Source organism: Mytilus trossulus, chromosome 6, assembly GCF_036588685.1.
Source record: "Mytilus trossulus isolate FHL-02 chromosome 6, PNRI_Mtr1.1.1.hap1, whole genome shotgun sequence".
NCBI lineage: Eukaryota > Metazoa > Mollusca > Bivalvia > Mytilida > Mytilidae > Mytilus > Mytilus trossulus.
The window spans coordinates 1272637-1295261 of record NC_086378.1 but is presented as its reverse complement, the minus strand read 5'-3'; the positions used below and the strand labels follow the sequence as shown (position 1 = coordinate 1295261).

At 32.0% G+C, this 22625-nt stretch overlaps 1 protein-coding gene across 2 annotated transcripts; it reads left to right on the top strand.

Moving 5' to 3' along the window:
• The first annotated feature begins 161 nt into the window (after positions 1-161).
• Positions 162-18934, top strand: LOC134720559 (uncharacterized). 2 transcript variants are annotated; one of them, XM_063582882.1, is made up of 14 exons: positions 162-289; positions 1930-1987; positions 2792-2842; positions 3589-3811; positions 6748-7018; positions 7557-7744; positions 8186-8354; positions 9253-9282; positions 9679-9825; positions 13233-13451; positions 14207-14329; positions 14854-15045; positions 16480-16562; positions 16976-18934. In XM_063582882.1, the coding sequence occupies exons 5-14, from the start codon at positions 6994-6996 to the stop codon at positions 18503-18505; spliced, it is 2706 nt and encodes a 901-aa protein (XP_063438952.1). In that variant the 5' UTR covers positions 162-289; positions 1930-1987; positions 2792-2842; positions 3589-3811; positions 6748-6993; the 3' UTR covers positions 18506-18934. The 2 variants fall into 2 exon arrangements, with proteins under 2 accessions (XP_063438952.1, XP_063438953.1); XM_063582883.1 differs by lacking the exons at positions 162-289; positions 1930-1987; positions 2792-2842; positions 3589-3811 and adding an exon at positions 3933-3986.
• The last annotated feature ends 3691 nt before the right edge of the window (positions 18935-22625 follow it).

The following is a 22625-nucleotide window of genomic DNA, read 5'->3' as shown; positions in this document are numbered from 1 at the left end:
ATCAATTTGGTTTAGAAAATTAGTTTAATCTTTTGTTTTGAAAATGGATAAAAAGAAAATTACTTTTTCATACATGATTGGCATATTTTTCAGAATTTTTCAATACCCTTTTCTTATGATTATTTTTATCCAAAGGAGAAATATATTACCTGTCACATGACATCATAAAAACAAAATGGTGGAACACTTCCGAGTTACCTGTACAAATTTCTAGGGTAAACTATGGTTTAACCGGACAGAAAATACACATCTGTAGTGAAATGGTTCACTTCAAATTAATAGTATACATGTTAGTTTCATATTTTAAAAAAATCTGTTAAAAAAAAGATAACTGCTCATCTCAATACAAAAAGGGGGGATAGCTGACACATTCTTCACAGACCAGTTTTCTGACATGGTCTGGGAGACTAATTTCCTTTCCTCTCTCGATCTATTATTTGTTATTGTCAAAACTTCTTTTTTTTTGTAATACAATTTAACATTTTATCATTAAAAAGTATAACATGGTTAGGTCAAGTCTGATTACGCAATATTTTGGACACAGGTGTCAGACGTCTAAGATGACCCCCCCCACCCCCCCCCCCCACCCTTTTTCAACTATAATGTATAATGTATAGTCTGCAATAAACTTATGATCACTGATTGATTTCAGTATATACAAGATAACTTTCTTATGCACAGCTAAAAAGAGGGACCCTTTGCCCTTAGGGTGGACACAAGGGTAGTAATGCCCTCTAACATCAGTCATCAAATAGTCATTTTCAGCTACATGTACCATTAGCGTCAAATTGGTAAAAATATTACTGTGATTTGTCTAAATATTTTTATCATGAATCGTTTAAGTCCCAAATAATTGTTGTTAAAATAAGAGTCATTTTTGAAAAAAAAATTAACGTGATGTGTTTAAATCAGTCGAATTTTAAATTATGGTTTAAATGAAAGTGTACATTTTAAAATCATCATGCCTCTAAAATTATTGTTAAAATTATTTGGTAAGATTTTTTTACAGTTATTTGTCATAAACGTACCCCCATTTCTACCCACTTAAATTAAATAGTTTGGCATTTAAAATAATTTATAACAAGTCATGTACATGTATGCAATATTGTAATATACTGTGCAAGTACTTTAGTTCGTGGGTATCAATTTTCGTGGTTTGAGCAATAGTAACATGTTCGTGGGTTTTTCAATTCGTGGATTTTAGTTTTCGAAAAAAAAAAAAATTGAAAAAAAAAGCCTTTAGAAGGTTTCAAATAGTTTGGATTGAAGGAAATTGTAAGGTGAACATTGACCCGTGTTAATTGTAGTGATAACACTAATTAACCCTTGATAAAGTGCTCAACAGATTAAAGACCATCAAAGGTGTTAATTACGTCATAAACATGTCACCTCAAGAAAACAGTAATATAAACAAATGCTGTAAATGTATCTTGAATTTTCAAATAATTCTTATCAAAATCAAGCCCAGGATGAAATTAGTATTTCCTATATGTACGAGAACTACATGTATGAGGATATAAAATGAACACTTTATCATACTAGCATATTAATAACGGAAATTTGACTTTCAGCGATCAAAAATACTTTTTTGAGAGTTACAAGATCAAAAGTTGTACAGTTTAGGTTATTAAAGATACAAGGTGAATAATCCTACATGTGATTGTAGTTCTGTGACTCAGTATTCTCAGATTTGGCGATATTCTCCAGATCATATCAGTAGTCAAACGTACATGGGTATCATTTCATGTCTTGATTTAAACAATGGTTGTTTTATTTCGTTGGACACTTAAATTCGTGGATAAAGTCATCCACGAAAACCACGAAAATTGGTACCCCACGAATAAAAGTACTTTCACAGTAGGCACATTCTACATGTAATTAAGAGAACTTGTACAAGATAACATCGTCATGCAACCTGTTTACTTACAGATATGGAAAAGAGGTTTAGTAAATCCCCCTGACAGCATGAACACATTTGCTTTCACATGTAAGTACAGAAATTTCTCTTTATATAGATATAAGAAGATGTGGTATGAGTGCCAATGAGACAACTCTCTATCCAAGTCACAATTTATAAAAGTGAACCATTATAGGTCAAGGTACAATCTTCAACAGGGACCCATGGCTCACACTGAACAGCAAGCTAGCTTCTCTCATTATTTGTTTGTCTCATTTAATCTTTCTGGCAGAGCATATTTCATTACAAAATATTAAGTCAAGCATCTCAAAGTGGCTTAAAGAAAAAGATACATAAAATATGACTGACACAGGAAACATCAAGCAAATATATTTAAATTTGAGAATGGAAATGGGGAATGTGTCAAAGAGACAACAATCCCACCATAGAAAAAACAACAGCAGAAGGTCACCAACAGGTCTTCAATGTAGCGAGAAATTCACGCACCCAGAGGCGTCCTTTATCTGGCCCCTAAACAAATATATACTAGTTCAGTGATAATGAACGCCATACTAATTTCCAAATTGTACATAAGAAACTAAAATTAAAATAATACAAGACTAACAAAGGCCAGAGGCTCCTGACTTGGGACAGGCTCAAAAAATACTTACAAAATGAGCATAAAATCACTTAATCACATAAAAAACAATGTGAAATAGGTTCTATGGTTAATACCCCTGTGTATTATTTTCTTTCAGAGGGAAATCTCGCATTTTGTTGACACATAAGATACTTAGTTAAAATGTAATGACAAAGTTTCAGGCTTTGGATTTGAGAAAAGATTATTCCACCTTTGTACACGACTATATAATTCCTCCTTACTTGTATTTCTAGGTTACTTGGTTTATACAACTGCTGTTTTATCTGTTGTGAAATCACAGTATGGTAAGTAAAGTAATGGAGAATAGATCAGTAAGACCACTTACCTATAGTGATCTTTTAACAGTTGAAGCTAACACCTTTTTACCTCACCTGGCCCAAATAAACTTTCAGTTAACATTACATACAGTCTGCAGTTAAAGTTTTTAAAACATAATTTATTAGATTCATAAACTATTCTGGATTTTTATCAAACTTGGACAGAAGGTTCATACAATCCAGGGGCGGATCCAGCCATTTTTAAAAGGTTGTTCCTAGGCCAGGACAAAGGGGGGTTCCAATTACATGTCCCCATTCAAATGCATTGATCGTCCAAAAAAGGGGGGTTCCAACCCCCTGACCCCCCCCCCCCCCCCCTCCCCTCTGGATCCGCGCCTGCAATCAAAAGAGAGTATTGAGAGGAATATTTTATTGATTATTTTCCCCCTCATTTTTGTTGAGCCTGCAATTAACAGCAAAAGTAGACGAGACACTGGGTTCTGCAGAACCCTTAAAAAATTGTATGCCCTGTCGTAGAGGATTGGACATTAAGATTAAAATTTGTCTGTCTGTACGTCACAGTATGGTAATAATTTACTGGATATCTAGCAATTTGAAAAACACTTATTTTGGACATTGAGAAGCTTGATTTCTCTTTACAAATACATGTGTTTAACAACACTGAGCCATCTTTTTCTGGTTTCCTTCATATACTGGTATATTAAAAAGCTTACATCTACTGAATCCTATATTTTGAACTTTTTTCTTTACAGATTATGGTGACATAGATGTTTCAGCAGTTAATAGACTTTCCTTACGTAATGAGGGAGACACAGGGACAGTAGTATTCAAGGGGAAAGTAACAGATAAAACCAGTCCATCTGTCTTACGTATTCAGTCAAAACCAAACTGTTACATGTCTATCAAACCTAAAACAACATTTAAATTTAACAACAATTGTTTTTGGACTCATCCACCCCAAGCATGCATGAATGGGTAAGTAAATTTAACAACAATTATTTTTGGACTCATCCACCCCAAGCATGCATGAATGGTAAGTAAATTTAACAACAATTGTTTTTGAACTCATCCACCTCAAGCATGCATGAATGGTAAGTAAATTTAACAACAATTGTTTTTGGACTCATCCACCTCAAGCATGCATGAATGGGTAAGTTAATTTAACAACAATTGTTTTTGGACTCATCCACCTCAAGCATGCATGAATGGGGAGGTTAATTTAACAACACTTGTTTTTGGACTCGTCCACCTCAAGCATGCATAAATGGGTAAGTTAATGTTTTGATAATTCTCCATTTAATATTCTTCAAAATCAAACTTTTACCCTCAGCTTTAGGAATACAGTTGGGAATAAGATACTGCCATGAGAAACATTCTATTAGAAATCGCAAGAATAATGAAAACATTGATTCAGAAACCTTATTTACACTATTAGTATATACCAGTCATTAGTAGATGCTGAGAGGAAGACTCAGAAACAATATGAATGTGAAAACAGTATACTGCTATAAGTCAGTATTTACCCTAGGAAAGAGACAATCAATAGTCCACAAAAAAATACATAGTAACATTTATTAACATTAACAACACTAAAAACAAATTATCATTTTGAAAACATTATATAAAAGAAAGGATATGGGGTATAAATGTATCTAATGATGACACAAAATCAGTTCACATACAGCAAAAAATTAAAAAAAATAAACCCACAAAAATACAAAGGAACAATGTTTTTATGGCTGTTCTTCATCTCACAGTCAGTGAGACCTTCAACACAGAGCAAAATCTCTCACTTCCCTGAAAGCTAAGATGTCCCCTAGTGTTTATTGTCATAAGTTAGCCAGACAACCACACAGAAATTTGCAAAAACAATACAAACATTTAGAAAATAACTGGGCACATCAAGATTATGTTAAATAACATCCAATATAGTATGTATGTGTAGAGAAAAAGTAACGTGGACAGACTTTTTAAGATGTTACATGCCAATGATTTTTCTTTTATCTTACACTTTTTAGCTCACCTGGCCTGAAGGGCCAAGTGAGCTTTTCTCATCACTTGGTGTCCATCGTCCGTCGTCGTTAACTTTTACAAAAATCTTCTCCTCTGAAACTACTGGGCCAAATTAAACCAAACTTGGCCGCTATCATCATTGGGGTATCTAGTTTAAAAAATGTGTGGCGTGACCCGCCAAACCAACCAAGATGGCCGCCATGGCTAAAAATAGAACATAGGGGTAAAATGCAGTTTTTGGCTTATAACTCAAAAACCAAAGCATTTAGAGCAAATCTGACATGGGGGTAAAATTGTTTATCAGGTCAAGATCTATCTGCCCTGAAATTTTCAGATGAATCGGACAACCCGTTGTTGGGTTGCTGCCCCTGAATTGGTAATTTTAGGGAAATTTTGCTGTTTTTGGTTATTTTCTTGAATATTATTATCGATAGAGATAAACTGTAAACAGCAATAATGTTCAGCAAAGTAAGATCTACAAATAAGTCAACATAACCAAAATGGTCAATTGACCCCTTTAGGAGTTATTGCCCTTTATAGTCAATTTTTAACCATTTTTTGTAAATCTTAGTAATCTTTTACAAAAATCTTCTCCTCTGAAACCACCAAGCCAAATTAAAACAAACTTGGCCACAATCATCATTGGGGTATATAGTTTAAAAAATGTGTGGCGTGACCCAGCCAATTAACCAAGATGGCCGCCATGGCTAAAAATAGAACATAGGGGTAAAATGCAGTTTTTGGCTTATAACTCAAAAACCAAAGCATTTAGAGCAAATCTGACAGGGAGTAAAATTGTTTATCAAGTCAAGATCTATCTGCCCTGAAATTTTCAGATGAATTGGACAACACGTTGTTGGGTTGCTGCCCCTGAATTGGTAATTTTAGGGAAATTTTGCTGTTTTTCATTATTATCTTGAATATTATTATAGATAGAGATAAACTGTAAACAGAAATAATGTTCATCAAAGTAAGATCTACAAATAAGTCAACATGATCAAAATGGTCAGTTGACCCCTTTATGAGTTATTGCTCTTTACAGTAAATTTTTAACCATTTTACGTAAATCTTAGTAATCTTTTACAAAAATCTTCTCCTCTAAAACTACCAGGATAAATTAAAACAAACTTGGCCGCAATCATTATTGGGGTACCTAGTTTAAAAAATGTGTGGCATGACCTGGCCAACCAACCAACATGGCCGCCATGGCTAAAAATAGAACATAGGGGTAAAATGCAGTTTTTGGCTAAAACTAAAAAACCAAAGCATTTAGAGCAAATCTGACAGGGAGTAAAATTGTTTATCAGGTCAAGATCAATCTGCCATGAAATTTGCAGATGGATCGGACAACCTGCTGTTAGGTTGCTGCCCCTGAATTAGTCATCTTAAGGAAATTTTGCCGTTTTTTGTTATTATCTTGAATATTATTATAGATAGAGATAAACTTTAAACAGCAACAATGTACAGCAAAGTAAGACCCAAAAATAAGTTAACATGACCAAAATGGTCAATTGACCCCTTAAGGAGTTATTGTCCTTTATAGTGCATTTTTAACAATTTTCATAAAATTTGTAAATTTTAACTAACATTTTCGACTAAAACTTTTAGGCCAAGTTCAATATAGATAGAAATAATTGTAAGCAGCAAGAATGTTCAGTAAAGTAAGATGTACAAACACATCACCATCACCAAAACACAATTTTGTCATGAATTCAAATGCATCCTTTGTTTAATATTCACATAGACCAAGGTGAGCGACACAGGCTCTTTGGAGCCTCTAGTTTAAATGCATGCTTTATTTTTATGATAAAGGACAGCATTTCATACTGATGTGAAGTCAAGCTACAAGCAATGTTAATCACGACCCAGAGGTCTCATATGATATATATATTTTTCAGATGTTTTTATGCCTATGTTTTTGATGGCTATTACTACAATGATCACAATGCTACGATGAAACATATCTGGGACAGTAACTGGACGGACTACAATACCACATCCAGTGTATTATATGTAGCTGTTTGTCACACGGGAATTACAAATCATGACATGCAACTTACTTTTACAGCTGTTGGTAAGTTCACAAGACCACGTCCAGTGTATTATATGTAGCTGTTTGTCACACAGGAATTACAAATCATGACATGCAACTTACTTTTACATCCGTGGGTAAGTTCAGTGTCAACATTTAAGTAAAGATAATCTTGAACAATGAAATAGAAGGAGAGCATTTGGCAAATGCTTATGAATTTGATGTAAAATAAGATTTTTTTAATTTCTGAAAGTCTAAAGCAGTAGCACCCTCTCATACAATGGATGGGTTATTACTAAAGTGAGCTGCCAGGATGTCTTACCACATAGTAGGTATCCTGTTGAAAATATTTAAAAGTCAAGAGTCAAAAGTCATTATATGAAGTTCCTTAATATTAATAGCCACAAAATCAGTTGCGATGTTCTAAATTTGAAAATGGTACTTGCAAAAATAAGTTTATTAACAATGTTTTATTACTTCATTAACCATGTTAATGTTAAAAAAGTGTAGATGTTCATTTTTCTCGTGTCTCATAGATTAATTGATGACCAATGTCTTGGTGGTATTGACTTTTATATGTGCTGGCAATGTCAATTTGTTAGCAAAGCAGAACATATTAAAATAACATCTTGTTTTGCAATAAATGTCTTCATTTTTATAACTGGTTTCTTGTAGAGCGACGTTTTGTATATGAAGGAGATTCAGTCCTCCACCGAACAGGCCAAGTTATGTCTTCATTATTCCCTAATCCCTACATACAGAATGGAGAGCAGACAATATATGTATTTAGAAGCAGGAATCCAACAGATAAAGTAGTTATAGAATTTGATGATTTTGACATTGCACCTGGAGGTGCTCTATATGTAAGCATATCATTTATACATCAGAAATAAATGTATCTAAATTTTATTATTATCCCCATATAGTAGCAGATGAGATATTAAAGTGTCAGATCTTGTTTTAATTAAAATTGTGAATGGAAATGGGGAATGTTTCAAAGAATAAACCAAACAGGACTGAAGAGCAGAGAGCAGAAAGGTTCCTGACTTAGACAAGTGCTAGCTAACAGCAATGCCCAAGAATTAGTCTAATTATTCATCAAAGCAATTGATCTATTCAAATCTCAAGAAATTTAAGACAACACATGGATTAATATTTTTTTGTTTTCTCTTATCAATTTAAGAAACTAAATCAGCCTTTCATCAGAAATAAATGAAGACATAGGGCCTAAGCAAATACTTACGTTAAAATACTGTTGTTTTAGATGACTTATGTTCATATCAATGGTACTTTTTCTTTTTCAGTTTAATCCAAGTTCAGATTATAGATTTCCTATCATTATAAATGATGCCACTCCTCGACCTGTTGTCCAATCAGATAATAATGAATTACAGTTAATATTTGACACTGGCTGGCCTGGATCCTCTTACAGAAATAATTTGGGTTTCAAAGCTTCGTATAGATTCATAACAGGTAAGAAAATTATGACATTTGAAATTAGATAAAGTTGAATAATGTGTTTGATGACATGTCTTCCTGTAGACTGTTACCTTGTGAACCAGCAAAAAGTAAAATCACAAAAATACTGAACTTAGAGGAAAATCAATTTGGAAAGTCCATAATCACATGACAAAATCAAATAACAAAACACATAAAAAGCGATTGGACAAGAACTGTCATATTCCTGACTTGGTACAGGCATTTTCAAATGTAGAAAATGGTGGATTAAACCTGGTTTTATAGTGCTAACCCTCTCACTTTGATGACAGTCTTATCAAATTCCTTTATGTTTACAATGATGTGTTAACTAAACAGACACAATAAATAAAATGGGTACAATAGATAAAAAAAAATTGTCTGTTCGTCTAATAATACAGAACAGGGTTCATTTTCATATCACATTAATGTGTTCTTCTGCCAAAAAAGTGCATTAAAACTGCCACCCAACTTTTAACAGCAATCTATCATAATTATTCTTCCTGAAAAGATATACTTGTGGAAATTTACTGTAAATTCAGAAATTAATGTTTGCATTTATTATTGAGATTTTGTCATTTAAGACTCAAATGTGAATTTCATTTAATGATTTTGAGAAATATCCTGTTTAACAATGTTTAATTCATATAAAATATTTCAAAATACAAGTTTGAATAATGGCATTGACAACTCTGTAACATTTTTCGCAATAATAAAACAGTATATCAAAGTCTCAAAACCTTTTTATATTCTGAGGGAGTCCAATTTGTACATTGAAATACACTTGTTGTTCTCGAAACAAAAACCTGTCATGTTCTGAAAGAAATTCAAAAGATAATGAATGTATTTCATAACATTTCTTCCACAAAATTAATGGCATTTTTTTCTATTTCAGCACATGAATTCTATCAAAAACCAAATACTAGTAAGTACTTATAATATTTAAACATTTTAGAAAAAATGCCAATGATTTTTGTTGGCTGTAACACAAATGTGACTAGGTGAGTAATTATCAACGAAGGATCCAGAAATTTTCATGAGAGCCCACTTCAGTCATGCTTGAGTGATTCCTTAAATATTCAACATAATTTTTCCCACAGAAATAGGGTGGAAGACCACTAGAAAACCCTCTAAATCTATATGCTAAATAATTGTAAAAAAAAAGAAACATTGTTTTAGTATTGCCATTGAAGTATCAACATTTGCATTTTACTATAAAGTTACATACAGGTGATACACATCTCTGTGTCAGCAGTTATTTATCCTAATTGCATGATGTCCATTAATTATGTTTAAAAGTATTTTATATTTGATGTTTCAGATTGTGGAAAGTACTACATGACATTGGATGGTGGCCATATTGAATTTAAACCCCAGTTTTCTAGTGATCAGTATGACTGTGTATGGGTTGTGAAGACACAGCCTGGATACAAAGGAACATATATGAAGCTGAATAGGTTCTCTTCAGGTATAAAAAAAACTTACTGATTGAAGGTGGTTACTTAAACTTTGATAAAAAAAACCTTTGACAAAATATATAATTTGACCCTTTGAAAAAAAAGGGGGAAAAAATCTAAAATCTTGAACCAAACACTTTATCAGAAAAATTTAATTCGATCTATAACAATTTGACAAACACTCATTTTGATCATTTAGATGTTATGAATCAAAATATTTCCTTAACATTATAACTTGATTAAAACTATCAGCTAAATTTTACAGAGTTATCTCCCTGTATTGTTATGTTCCACCTTAAACTGCATGTACAATCTAATTACGCAAGGAAGTTGGTAATATAGTTACTACACATATACCATTAAATGAGTCACTCTCCCACCTGCAATTGTATAGCAAAAATAAAGGCTGTTCTAGAAAATTCATGAAAACCAAAAACTGCTTCCATGATTGATAATTTTGATATACCAGGCGAAAAAATTACACCCCCAAAAAAATGCAGCTGGTACATATACAGTACTCTTCAAAAATATCGATTCGATAACTTTTTTGTCCGATTTCCGTGATTCTCGGAATCACACCGAGTACCGCGGATTTCACTCCTAAAATCCTCCAAAGATTCTCTCCCAACACCGCGTGGCTGTTAATTGGTTTATTGCCCATCGGATGTTCTTCAAATTAACGGCGTGACAACATAATTGGATTACCCAGATAATTTACCTTTGAACATTTAATCGATCTTGGTTGCACAGGTGTGCTTTAAAATCACGGTATTATAAATTGAACAAATGTTTTCCTTTCTTTGACAGATAAAGATGTGACAATATCATTTAGAATAAGATAATTATTATCTTTTATATATGTGTCTTATGCCGTTATCTTTAAAATAGAACGTACATACGAAAAAGTATGAAGAAAATTGTTATTTTGTGTTTCTATTACAGTCCGGTCAGGTCATACATTGTGTTCTTTCAGCAAGGACGATTTTGCCACAATTAGTTTCTTTTATAACTTATTCAATAAGCAATATCAGCGCATTAATTGTTCATTATTAAAAAATCTACTGGCTGATAAAATCATTTTTTTTCTTTCGGTAACCCGATTCATCGGATCATCAAGTAAACTTAATTTATTGAGCAATGTAAAATATGATGTTTCACCACCTCGGTACATTTATACAGACTTGAATAATTCAAATTACGAACAGAAACTGTTAAATGACAACTCTGTTGACAAAGGAAATAATTTCAAGTGATATTGATAGTGCTCGTCATTTTCGCATTTTACGGAATGGTTTTCAAATTGACGAAAGTATTTATATCAATTTCGTCATTTGAATTTGGAAAGTGAAAAATATTTTCACATTAATTATATTATAAATGTACTATAATTCTACCGGTGTTTGACAAGTTTATGACGCTCAATCATTTTACGTTTACAAAAGATGTTTAAAGTTGTGATGATAAGTAATCCGCTTATCGCTATCCGATAGGTCACTAATCCTTTAATTATTAATAAAATTTATCAAACCTCATAATTGCCCATCATAATATTCTATTCCAGTTAAGTCAGTCATCATTTTATTTTCAAAATTTCCCAACCGCCTACAATTGGCATTTCTTTATCATATTATCATGATTATTGTCATTTGAATACAATCAGTCACCCCGGACAATTTCCATCATAATTTCAATTAATACATCACCAACTGTAAATCTATATTATTGACCATGGACATATAACTAATGTACTTTCTTTTTTGAAAGATAAAACATTAAAATTCAAATAGTTAAAAATGTGTTCACGTTTATTCGGATAAGAATTATATTTTCCCGATAAATCAATTGTAAAAGGACCTTCTGGAGCCTCAATACGATTGCACAAAAATGTCGTTCTGCAACTTTAGAAACCTTGAATGGACTTTCCCACGGTCGGCCAGAAAGGTCACCTGAGTTTACTAGTACGCGATATTTTTTCCCGCCCTTTAAAAAACTCGTGCTGTGGATAACATTGATGTTAACTATTTTTAGCATTTAACATGGTTAAGTAAGTCAAGTTCAAGTTCAACCCAAACTGTTGATAACTGAGATGTGAATCGTGGAATTGTCTTCGAACGGCAAATAATTGTTTTTAAAATCTTTTGTTGAAAATACACAAATTTACATTCATTGTGCGAAAGTTAATATTAAACAAAGACGAATTAATGCAGCTGGAAGTATTCCTGTTGTAACGGAAATGTATTATTATTCTGCTGTACTGCCAACAAATCGTAAAACGAAAATGCCGTAATTGTTAAGCATAACGAATGGTGAATAATATTTTCCTTTTTACTTGAATATACAAAACTTTCAAACACGTAATTTTATTTAACTGCTCAGATTAATTTAGCGAAAGTTTCCGGTTATTTTTACACAAGTATGCTCATTTCGTAAATAAAATATTAATTTACTGGTGAAGACATCGAGGTCAAAATTAAGTAGTTTTCATTTTTAATAAAACTTAAATACAATTGAAAGAATTAACAACAACATTTTGCTTTTAAATCTTTTATTCATTCCAGCAATTAGATAATCGTAAAAAGAAAATGCCGTTGATTTACACAATTAATACGGGGCAATCATTTTGTCTAATGAATGGTGAATAAATTTTCCTTTTTACTTGCATATATAAAACTTTTAGACTTATAATTTTTAAATAAAGACTTTAACTTTGAAGTAGAATATTTTGTTTTTCACATATTCCGCTATATTTTATAATCGTTTTTTTTTTTAAAGCAAGTACATTAAGGTTAAGATATTTTTAGATGGGCTAACAAAAAATACGAAAATATTTTTACTGCAGTTTTTATTACCACAAATGAAATTTAATTAGTATAAAAGACATTTAAAATTATACACCTGTTTGACACTTAAACTGGTACAGTAGACTGGAAATATAACTCTTTATTACTTCAACCTTTACCTGTCAGGTATTCCAATTACCCATTCAGTCTTGTGCCGGTATAGATCAAAGTAGGATAAGGGCAATTAATTCCTCGGTGTAGAGAGTGAGCTCGTTATCACAATAAACATTTACCTGATTTTGGGAGAGATTACTCCCAAATTCCTCCCAACATTTTGGGAGGAATATCGGAGTTTGTCGGAGTGGCTCCGACATTTTCCTCGGTGTAGGGTGTGGGAGAGTTGGTACTCTTGAACTGTACTGTAGTTGCTACCTGCTTTGGGGAGAAGTAGCAAATACCAATTATCAAGTTGTTGGTTTGACCCAGCTAGATATTGAACCCACTATTTTCCTTGCTCCAGGTAAGTATGCTAACATGAGGCAATTGAGGTGGTTTTATTCTAAACAAGGTATCATTATATTTAATAAAAAGATTTTTATTTATAATAATTAAATTTTCATGAATTCTTTTTGTTTCAGTTTATTCAGGTGATAACAACTCTGGTGATGTTAAAGTAGAAATTCACAAAGGTTTGACATCTGATGGACTGATTGTTGGCACATTATTTCCTAAGTTTGGTGGCAGCTATCGGGACTTTGAAGACGAGGAAGGATTTTACATACGACTTCGTGGAATCTACAGAAACTCAATTACTTTCAAATTGGCATTTGCTTCATATAAAAATTATTATGAATCAGGTAAAAAAAAATGCATAAAGTCACAGCTAGTAATCATTATATATAATCTTTGTGTTTTCAGGTTAAAGCTAGTTGCCATCTTTAACTTGTTGTAAGGTATTAGTTATTCATTTCATAAGTGATTGACTTTGAAGATGGCGCCCTAAAAATCATGATGATCATTCTAACAGTCATGACAAATATGAATGCATTCTTTTTATGATTCACCAATACTTTAAATTAAAAATGTTTTTCAGCAGAACTAGATAATACACATAATTTTATGTGAAGTTAGAGTTGCTGTCTTATTGAAGTAAACCCAACATCTTTTGTTTTTGTATGTGCAGCCTAAACAATTTTATGACATAAGTCGCCCTCCCGTGATCAATCTTAAATATTTCAATATAAGTCCAATGTTGATACATTTTTTTGGCTTCAAATTTGTCATAAACGTAGTAGCTTTCAAGAGTGGGCCAACACATAATACATAACTATTACAGATTTCAAACTATAATTAGCTAACCATGTCCTTAATTTGACATGATACAAACACTTAAGTATTGTCTACAATTTAATACTACATCTACAGATGTGTTTGCTATACCCTTGTTCAAGACAGGTAATTCCACATGTCATTTCAGAAAAATAAAATGTTATGTCTACCTTCTGGGTTATAATTTCTGTGGATTTAATAGCAAACAGTTATTCTTTTTTTACCAAGTTAATGATCCATAAAAATGTTAAGATAACAAAGCAATAAATAAATCTTATTTCAGGTTGTAATTCCAATACCCATTTTAAATGTTCCAATGGGTACTGTATCCCTGGCCAGCTAGCATGTGAAGCTCATAATATGGAACATTGTAAAGATGGGAGTGATGAAAGTATTGGTTGTTCAGGTATGGAACCACCCCTACATAAGTCATGTGACTAAATCAAACTACACATCAGGAGTGCAATCCTCTATTTAATGACTTGATACGGGACCATCGTTAGATTTTCAACGATGACCTTGATGTTGCACTGTAATGACTGTATAAGTATTGTACAAACCGATTTATATAAAGAGCTGATCACTTTTGCTTTAAATTTTTTAGTAATAATTGCTGTAGTAGAAATAGACAATCAAATTCAAAAACACATCAGTTTTACAAACAAAAACTAAAATACACAATAGTGCCGATACTGAAAGTTTATATATTAAGGACGTTTTGTGTTTCTATTTATCGTTCCTTTGACATCAACTCTGACCAACACACATACACAGTCAGTGTCTAAATCTTATATTTAGATTTGTATATTTATTTCAGGTTCCTATGACACTAAATCAGACCACACACTAACAGTTAGTGTCATTATACCGATTGTTGTGTCCATATTCCTACTGATAGTGTTATCTGTACTATTTATGTATTTATTTCAGGTTCCTATGACACTAAATCAGACCACACGTTAACAGTTAGTGTGATTATACCCATTGTTGTTTCTATATTCCTACTGATAGTGTTATCCGTCCTATTTGTTCTGGTGAGAAGATGTCGACAAGCCCAGCAGTTCACCAACATGATGAGGGAAAGTAATGATCCAGTCGTATGCACAACAGATAGAAGGAGAAGTAAGTACTTTTCTACTGCAACTGTATTGCAAAGTAAGGTTTCAGCATGTGGAATGTTATGATAATTTCTTTAATTCTTTGGCATTTTAACCCTTTCTGAACCCATTATTTAAAAAAATTCAACCAATATGTGTTGGCCAACAATCTCAGTAGATGATTGGTTAAGTTAAAAGGTCATAACCTTTATCAACCTAAGAACGAATCATTTGTTTTTTTTTCAAAAACAAATTTACTACAGCGAAATATTTCGATCAACCTTCTGAAATTGTTTACTATCACATTTTAATTTATATATTTCATTGAAAGTCTTGTTTGTGTTTAAAAGTGTATTTTTATTCAAGTCTTTTTTTTCTTCATTGGATCCAAGGTTGCATAAACAAAGGGTTTGCACATGAATTTAGTAAGTGTAGAACATAGGAATGTAAACAGGGATAAGAGTTGTGTCTCTTTGTCAAATTTTATAATTAGAAACAAAGTATATCACTTTGAAAATGGTACAAAAACTTTATCAGATTTAAAATATAGTTATTTTACTTTTTTATTTCATAACACATGGTTGTTTTACTTTCTGTGTGCCTAATACATGGTTGTTTTACTTTCTGTTGCCTAATAGATGGTTGTTTTACTTTCTGTTTGCCTAGTATATGGTTGTTTTACTTTCTGTTTGCCTAATAGATGGTTGTTTTACTTTCTGTTTGCCTAATACATGGTTGTTTTACTTTCTGTTTGCCTAACTCATGGTTGTTTTACTTTTTGTTTGCCTACACACGTATCTTTTTCTGTGAATACATCAAATTAATTTACTCAATTCTAAGATTCTTGAAATATATATTTGGCAATATGAATTGCGCAACACAGTTTTTAACAGATTTGTTACTAGTCAGCTTTTTTATGTGCCAGATCCATGTTATTCTCCTTATTGTAAAAAGTGCATGAAAGGACCAGGATTATATTTATGAGAAGTACAGTACAATTTCTATTACTTGTCAAGCAGCATTCACCTGTAATTTCTGTAAACTGTTAAAGGTGTTATCCTTATGCTAGGTTTGTTTGACTTGCTTGCTTTGTAATAAGATTTTTCTGTTGTATCAATAGATAGACAGTGTTTCAGATTGTGTACATTATATTATAAATGTAATTGGAAGTTAAGCAATGTATAAAAGTTGAAGCCCTGTCTATCTATTGATTGCAGATGTCAATCTTAATAAAAATTCTTAAACAAACATTTATACAAACAAAGCAAGCAAGCCAACTAATTTGAACTTAGCATTAGGATATTAACATCTTGAACTCTTTTGCACATGTATCATCAAATTTACAGTTAACAGTAGAACCTGGTCACACAGTGAAAAGTGGTATGGACTGTATGTAGATCAGACTCATCAATGATTATTTCCTTATTCATTATTGATAGTAAACTTTATTGTTTGACAGGGAGAAGAGGCCATGATTATTTCCAGAGACCTGCAGATGCCCCACCAACTTACGATGAAGCTTTAATTACAGGAATACCAGTTGTAAGTTTTACCTTATTGAACTGAATTTTTTAATGGGCTATATTAAAAAATAAGGAGATTTAGTATGATTGCCAATGTGACAATTATCCAACAAAGTTCAAATGCAGTGGATAAAGGCAATTATAGGCAACCGTACAATGAGAAAAACCCATAGGGTTTGGCTTTAAAGGCCCGACATAAAAACATGTAACAATTCTACTATCAAGTATACTTCTCTGAAAGATATCTAATTGGTCATTTATCTGAATTTAAGGAGATGTGGGGTGGAGTTCAATAAGACATAACCTATCAGTAAGGAAAATGGTTAAGAAGATAATGACAGATCTTTAAACAAATATATATTCATTTTTCTGTATATTTTTGAAAGAAAGATCTTTAAATTCTGAATGATGTTTTTTTTATTTCAATTACAGCCAGATGATGAAGAATATCCTCCAAAACCTCCCCCGTACAGTGAAACTGCAGATTCACCCATGATGGACGATTCAAGTGATCCTGCACCACCATATTATTCCACTGAGAACATTAATCAGTCTTTTTTAGACGATAATGGCAGTCCGATCATTGAGAGACAGAGAATGTCTCCTTCAAACGGTGCTATCTCTGAACAAGAGGCTGTCTCAACCTCTACACAGACGAGACACGCAAATGTCCATAGGAATTACCATAAAAATTCTAATGGACAGCCAAAACTTCACTTGTTAGACACTGGTCGACTGCCAGATTTACACAGTATACAAGCAACTATTGGTACACAGTCTATGTGTAACATATCTAATATTGGGCAGAATAGTAACTTAACAAAGGCAAGATCTGAACAAATTTTGTCACCTAGAGATCTGGGAGTTGTCAATCAGGCTTATCAAATTGATGATCAAGATCAACAATCAAGGTTATTCAAAGGTCAAGCTGTTTCTAACCTTGAACTTCCAACTGGAAGACATCATCAAGATAAAAATAGAAAACAAACAGACAATAATGCCAAAAGATATGAATCTCAAAAGGGAACCAGGAACCAATATCAGGATAGACCACAAAATCACAATGGTGCCAGAGGACAGACTGGACACATAAGATCTGATCGAAATAGATCACCACAGGATCGGCATAGGTCCAGTGACCATCAAAATTTTGCTGCTGGTCAGCAATTGACTCCAGAGAGGTCACATACCAGAAATCAATATTCCCCCAACACCAAACAAAGTTCAAGGGAAAGATTGAAATCAAATGAAGGGGGTAATGTCAATGGTGGTTCCGACAATAATCCACCAAGTGCAAGAGATCGACTGAAACCTAAAGATCCAATCTTAAGCAAGAAATATTATGATGAATTACAAAGAAGAGAACAGGATAAGAATAAACAATCTATGAACTACCAACAAAGAGAGCAACCACATGGTGCAAGGAAAAATTCCCAAGAAAATACTGGTGCAAGAAAGAAATCACAAGACAAAACTGGTGCAAGTAATAACTCATGTGACAAAATATCTACTAACGGTCACTTACCAAATAGAAATACTGATAGAACATTAAACAATCAAGAATCTAGAAGGGAAATCAAAAGCAAGAATAAGGATGTTAACTCAATTAGGAGAAATGGAATGAGGCAAGACTTAGATGAAAATAAAGATAGTCATGAAGTTGCTAGATCGAAACATCAACTAGGAGGTTCTAATGTCAGTTTACACTTGTGTGCTGGTAACAGAAGTGAGATACATAGATCCTCTGTCAGTTTAAATGAGAACATGTTAGGTAATACACATGTCGAGTCTAATGGTGCAAACATGGTCAGTGCTGGACACAATGGACAGAGCATGGGCCATGCTGGACATAATGGACAGAGCTCCAGTGCTAGACATAATGGACAGAGCTCCAGTGCTGGACACAATGTACAGAGCTCTTGTATGAGTTTAGATGACATTGGCGAAGATGTTCTTGTTTAGGATGTTTGTTAAGTTTGACTTTGTTGTTCGTCTTTTTTTTATTTGTCATTTTTTTATCGCCTGGCAGTGGCCTTTGTGAGAATATGCTATTGCTTGTCTTTTATTAGTTGTATCAACTTCATCAGAAATATTTTTCCCATCAACTCTTGAGTAAAATTTGTAATGAAGTATTACTTGAATATTCCTAAAAAGCCACCTATTAAAATGTATTTATACAGAAAATTTTGTTTACCAAATATTTATTATTGATTTATCTTCTTAGGTTGTACACTAATACAATCTTACTTTCCTAGTACTTTACAGAATATAAGAAGATTTTTTTTGTAATTAAACCTTAAGTTTACAAGGCAGAGTGAGAGATGCTAGAATCTAGGATCTATGAAATTATGTAATAAGGATCATGTTCTCTATGAATTGAATTTTTGTTAAAAAAAATAATATAAGCAGCAATTTTGTTTTGGCTGATAATTTTTGTACATCCTAATGTAGAAAAATATTTTATTTATAGTTAAGTGCCATTATTATGCATAATCATAAAACATTTTTAAACATTTTTTTCTCAGAGACATAAACTTAAGTTGTAGACCTTTTTATATGGTTTTAGACATATTCCAAGGCTTTCAATTCATAATAAAAATTAGATCTTTAGATTGTGATATATATGTTGATTGTTAATAGCCATAGTAATACAAAAAGATTGTATCATTGAATTAAGCTATACAATTGTATTTGTCGTTGTCTTTTACAATATAGCTATCATAGAAGTGCTCTCATAATGATAAAATCCCATGGCATTTTATTTGAAATAATGTATAGTTATATTGTAAAATCAATTATGGCCTTTTATATATATGTAAAAGAATTTTGTTGGTCTGTATAAGTATATTACAAGTTTTTCATTTACATATTCTTATTCTATCTTTTTTAGTACACTGTGATATTTTGAAGGGGATAACAGGCCATTACAAATATCAAGTTATTATAAATTCACAATTTTAAATGCAATAATGCAAGTTCCCACTTATAAGAACTTGCTTTCTGGTAGCTGAAACATAAACCTTTATATATTTTTTTCTAAATCGCTACAATTAAACTCTTCAGAATTAAACTCTAATGTTTTGTTTTTTTCATTCTTGACTCAATGCAATAATAAATGCATGAAATAATTTCTGAATTTACAATAGCTAAGCTGTAACCATATTTTTTGTTGCAAGTTAAATATAAAACTGCCTTAAAAGAGTTTTATTGTCAGACTTTGGTTGAACAATGGGCCTATCACTCACATATTTATTATAAAATTAAGAAAGGAAATGGGGAATGTGTCAAAGTGACAACAACCCAACCATAGAGCAGCCAATGTAATATCTGTTTTGTTATCAGTGTAATGATTATTACAATATCCTGGTACTCTAAATGATTTAACAATTATTTTTCCTTGCCAGAACTCTTACTCACATTTATAGGAAAAAGGGCATCTTCAAAACATAAGTTAATCTTAAAGGATTATGTAAAGTATAACAGAATTAACAGATTTTTTTTTAAATTGTTAGTCAGGTACGTATAACAAATAAAACTGAAATCTTCATTTATGTTGACTATCTAATTTCTAGTAAGTTTTGGCAGGGTAAACGATTAGCAGGGCCCAAGAGCTACTGAAATTTGGGTTGGGCCCTATAACTTCATGTATATGAAAATGCTTTTAGTGCTTATCTAAACATGCTTATTTTTTCATATTGTGGCAGGTTTGGCCCCAGGTCGGAAAATGTTAGTCTTATTCCCTGATTGGCAGTGACTTAAATAAAAGTACCTCTACAGTTTGAACTACTTAATAACATTCCGACTAGTCAAATCATATCAGCTTTAACTAGGTTAGATAACTGTTACACATGTCATGCTTTTTTTCAAACTGTAATACTTGTCATGCATTTGCAAAGAAGTTATTTGATCTGCTTTCATATTTCCATGATAAAATGCTGAATAGTAGAACAGTTTTGTAGTTAAATATTTAGGTTAAGTAAAAATAATATTGAGAATGAAAATGTGTAATGTGTCGGGGATGACATGGACCAAACAGCTGCTACCAATGTGTACTTTGAAGACATACCACTATCTAAATATACCTTAAAGAATGTAAATATAGTTCAAACAAAGAATATAAATTGTATATCTTGATTCTGTGATTTTGAAAATATGATTATAGTTGTGCAATGAATATAAATCTATAAGTTGATTCTGTGATTTTGAATGTGATTTTAATTTTAAGCATGAATAAACATTCATTCCAATTCTAGATCTCAAAAGATGACCTTTAGTGTTATCTACCTTTGATTCATTGGAACAGTTATCTACCTTTGTTTCATTGGAACAGTTATCTACCTTTGTTTCATTGGAACAGTTATCTACCTTTGGTTCATTGGGAGAGACTGTTACTCTGGTCTATTCCATGGCTAAGTTATTTTATTTATGTAATATATAATTTATAAGATTTAACAGTTACTTCAGTACCTCCCCGAAGAAAATCTTGATTTATGTGATCAGGTTTTCTACGATAGAAAATTTTGTTATTTGTGATTGCTTGTAAAAAAATCTTTTGTTTGTTTGGTCTTTCTTTTAATTTTTTGTGAAGGACAGAAAGGGGAGGGACATGCAAGAAAGGAATAAATGTATATACCAGTTTCTATACAAGGTTCATAAATTTTACATAATTATATAATTATATTAATTACTAATTGAAACATATCAGAATTGATAACTTAAGGTATTATCAGAAAGTTTTTATAATGTTATTGTATACTTTTATTTTGTATTTTGTTACCCATGGCATTCCATTTACATATATACAGAATAAAAATTCAGCATATGTTCTTTTTTATTTTAAGCCATTTATATATTCAATTTTTGGATAAATAAAATCACTTTCTAATTCTTATTTCATCTTTGTTCCTTCAGTGGTGGAATGCTGCAATAAATATGTCAGTCTGTCTGTTAGTTTGTCAAAAATTTATTTACTTTTTACTCAAGATTTTGTAGCAAGGTAGGATTTGAGATTTGACCTTTAACACTCTTTATCTCTTTATTTGCCACATTTTCATGTGCCTGTCTCAAGTCGAGAACCTTGTTTCATGTGCTTGTCACAAGGTTGCATTTCTGTAAATATAGACAATACAATTTCCAATAGGAACTCTCTTTGCAGCTTATTTTGTCCATATTGCAACTTTTGTTGCAGAAAGCTTGACAAGAAAACTAAATATTGACCAATGAACCATGAAAATGAGGTCAAGGCAAGATGATACCTGCGAGACTGAAATGTACATCATAAAATATTTCCATACACCAAATATAGATGACCCATTACATGCAAATAGTATTTCAAATAAAAACCAAAACTCAAAAACTTAACTTTGACCACTGAACCATGAAAAAGAAATCAGGTCAGATGACATCTGCCAGTTGAACATGTACACCTTACAATCATTCACTACACCAAAAATAGATGACCTTTTGCTTATAGTATCCGATATATGGACCTGGCAAGGAAAAACTTAATCTTGTTCACTGATCCATGATATGTGGTAGAGGTCAAATGAAAACTGTCTGACGGGCATGAGGACCTTTCAAGGTACGCACATACTAAATATAGTTATCATTTTACTCAAAATAAGAAAGATATTAACATTACAAAATCTTTTTTTTCAACTGAACCATGAAAATGAGGTCAAGGACAATGGACATATGATGGACTGATATTTCATAACATAAGGCATCAATATACAAAGTATGAAGCATCCCGATATATCCAAGTCCATGCTAAAGAAGCAGGCTCGACAATTAGTCAATATCATATCTTTACCTTATTAAAGAAGTCACCAAATTGTTTTGTAGATCTTTTATTATATCTGAATAATTTTTATCAGATCATTAAATTACATCCCATAAAACTCCATTAATTAAAGAATGGATAATTTGCTCCTAGAAATGAATCTATAGTAACAGCAAGCCAAAGGTATACCATAGCACTGCTATTGCTGTTAAAAAGATAACAATTTTCAATGTTACATATTGTTTTAAAAAACTCAAGTTCTTTCTTGTTTTTTTCACAATTTTATTTTCCCTTTTATAA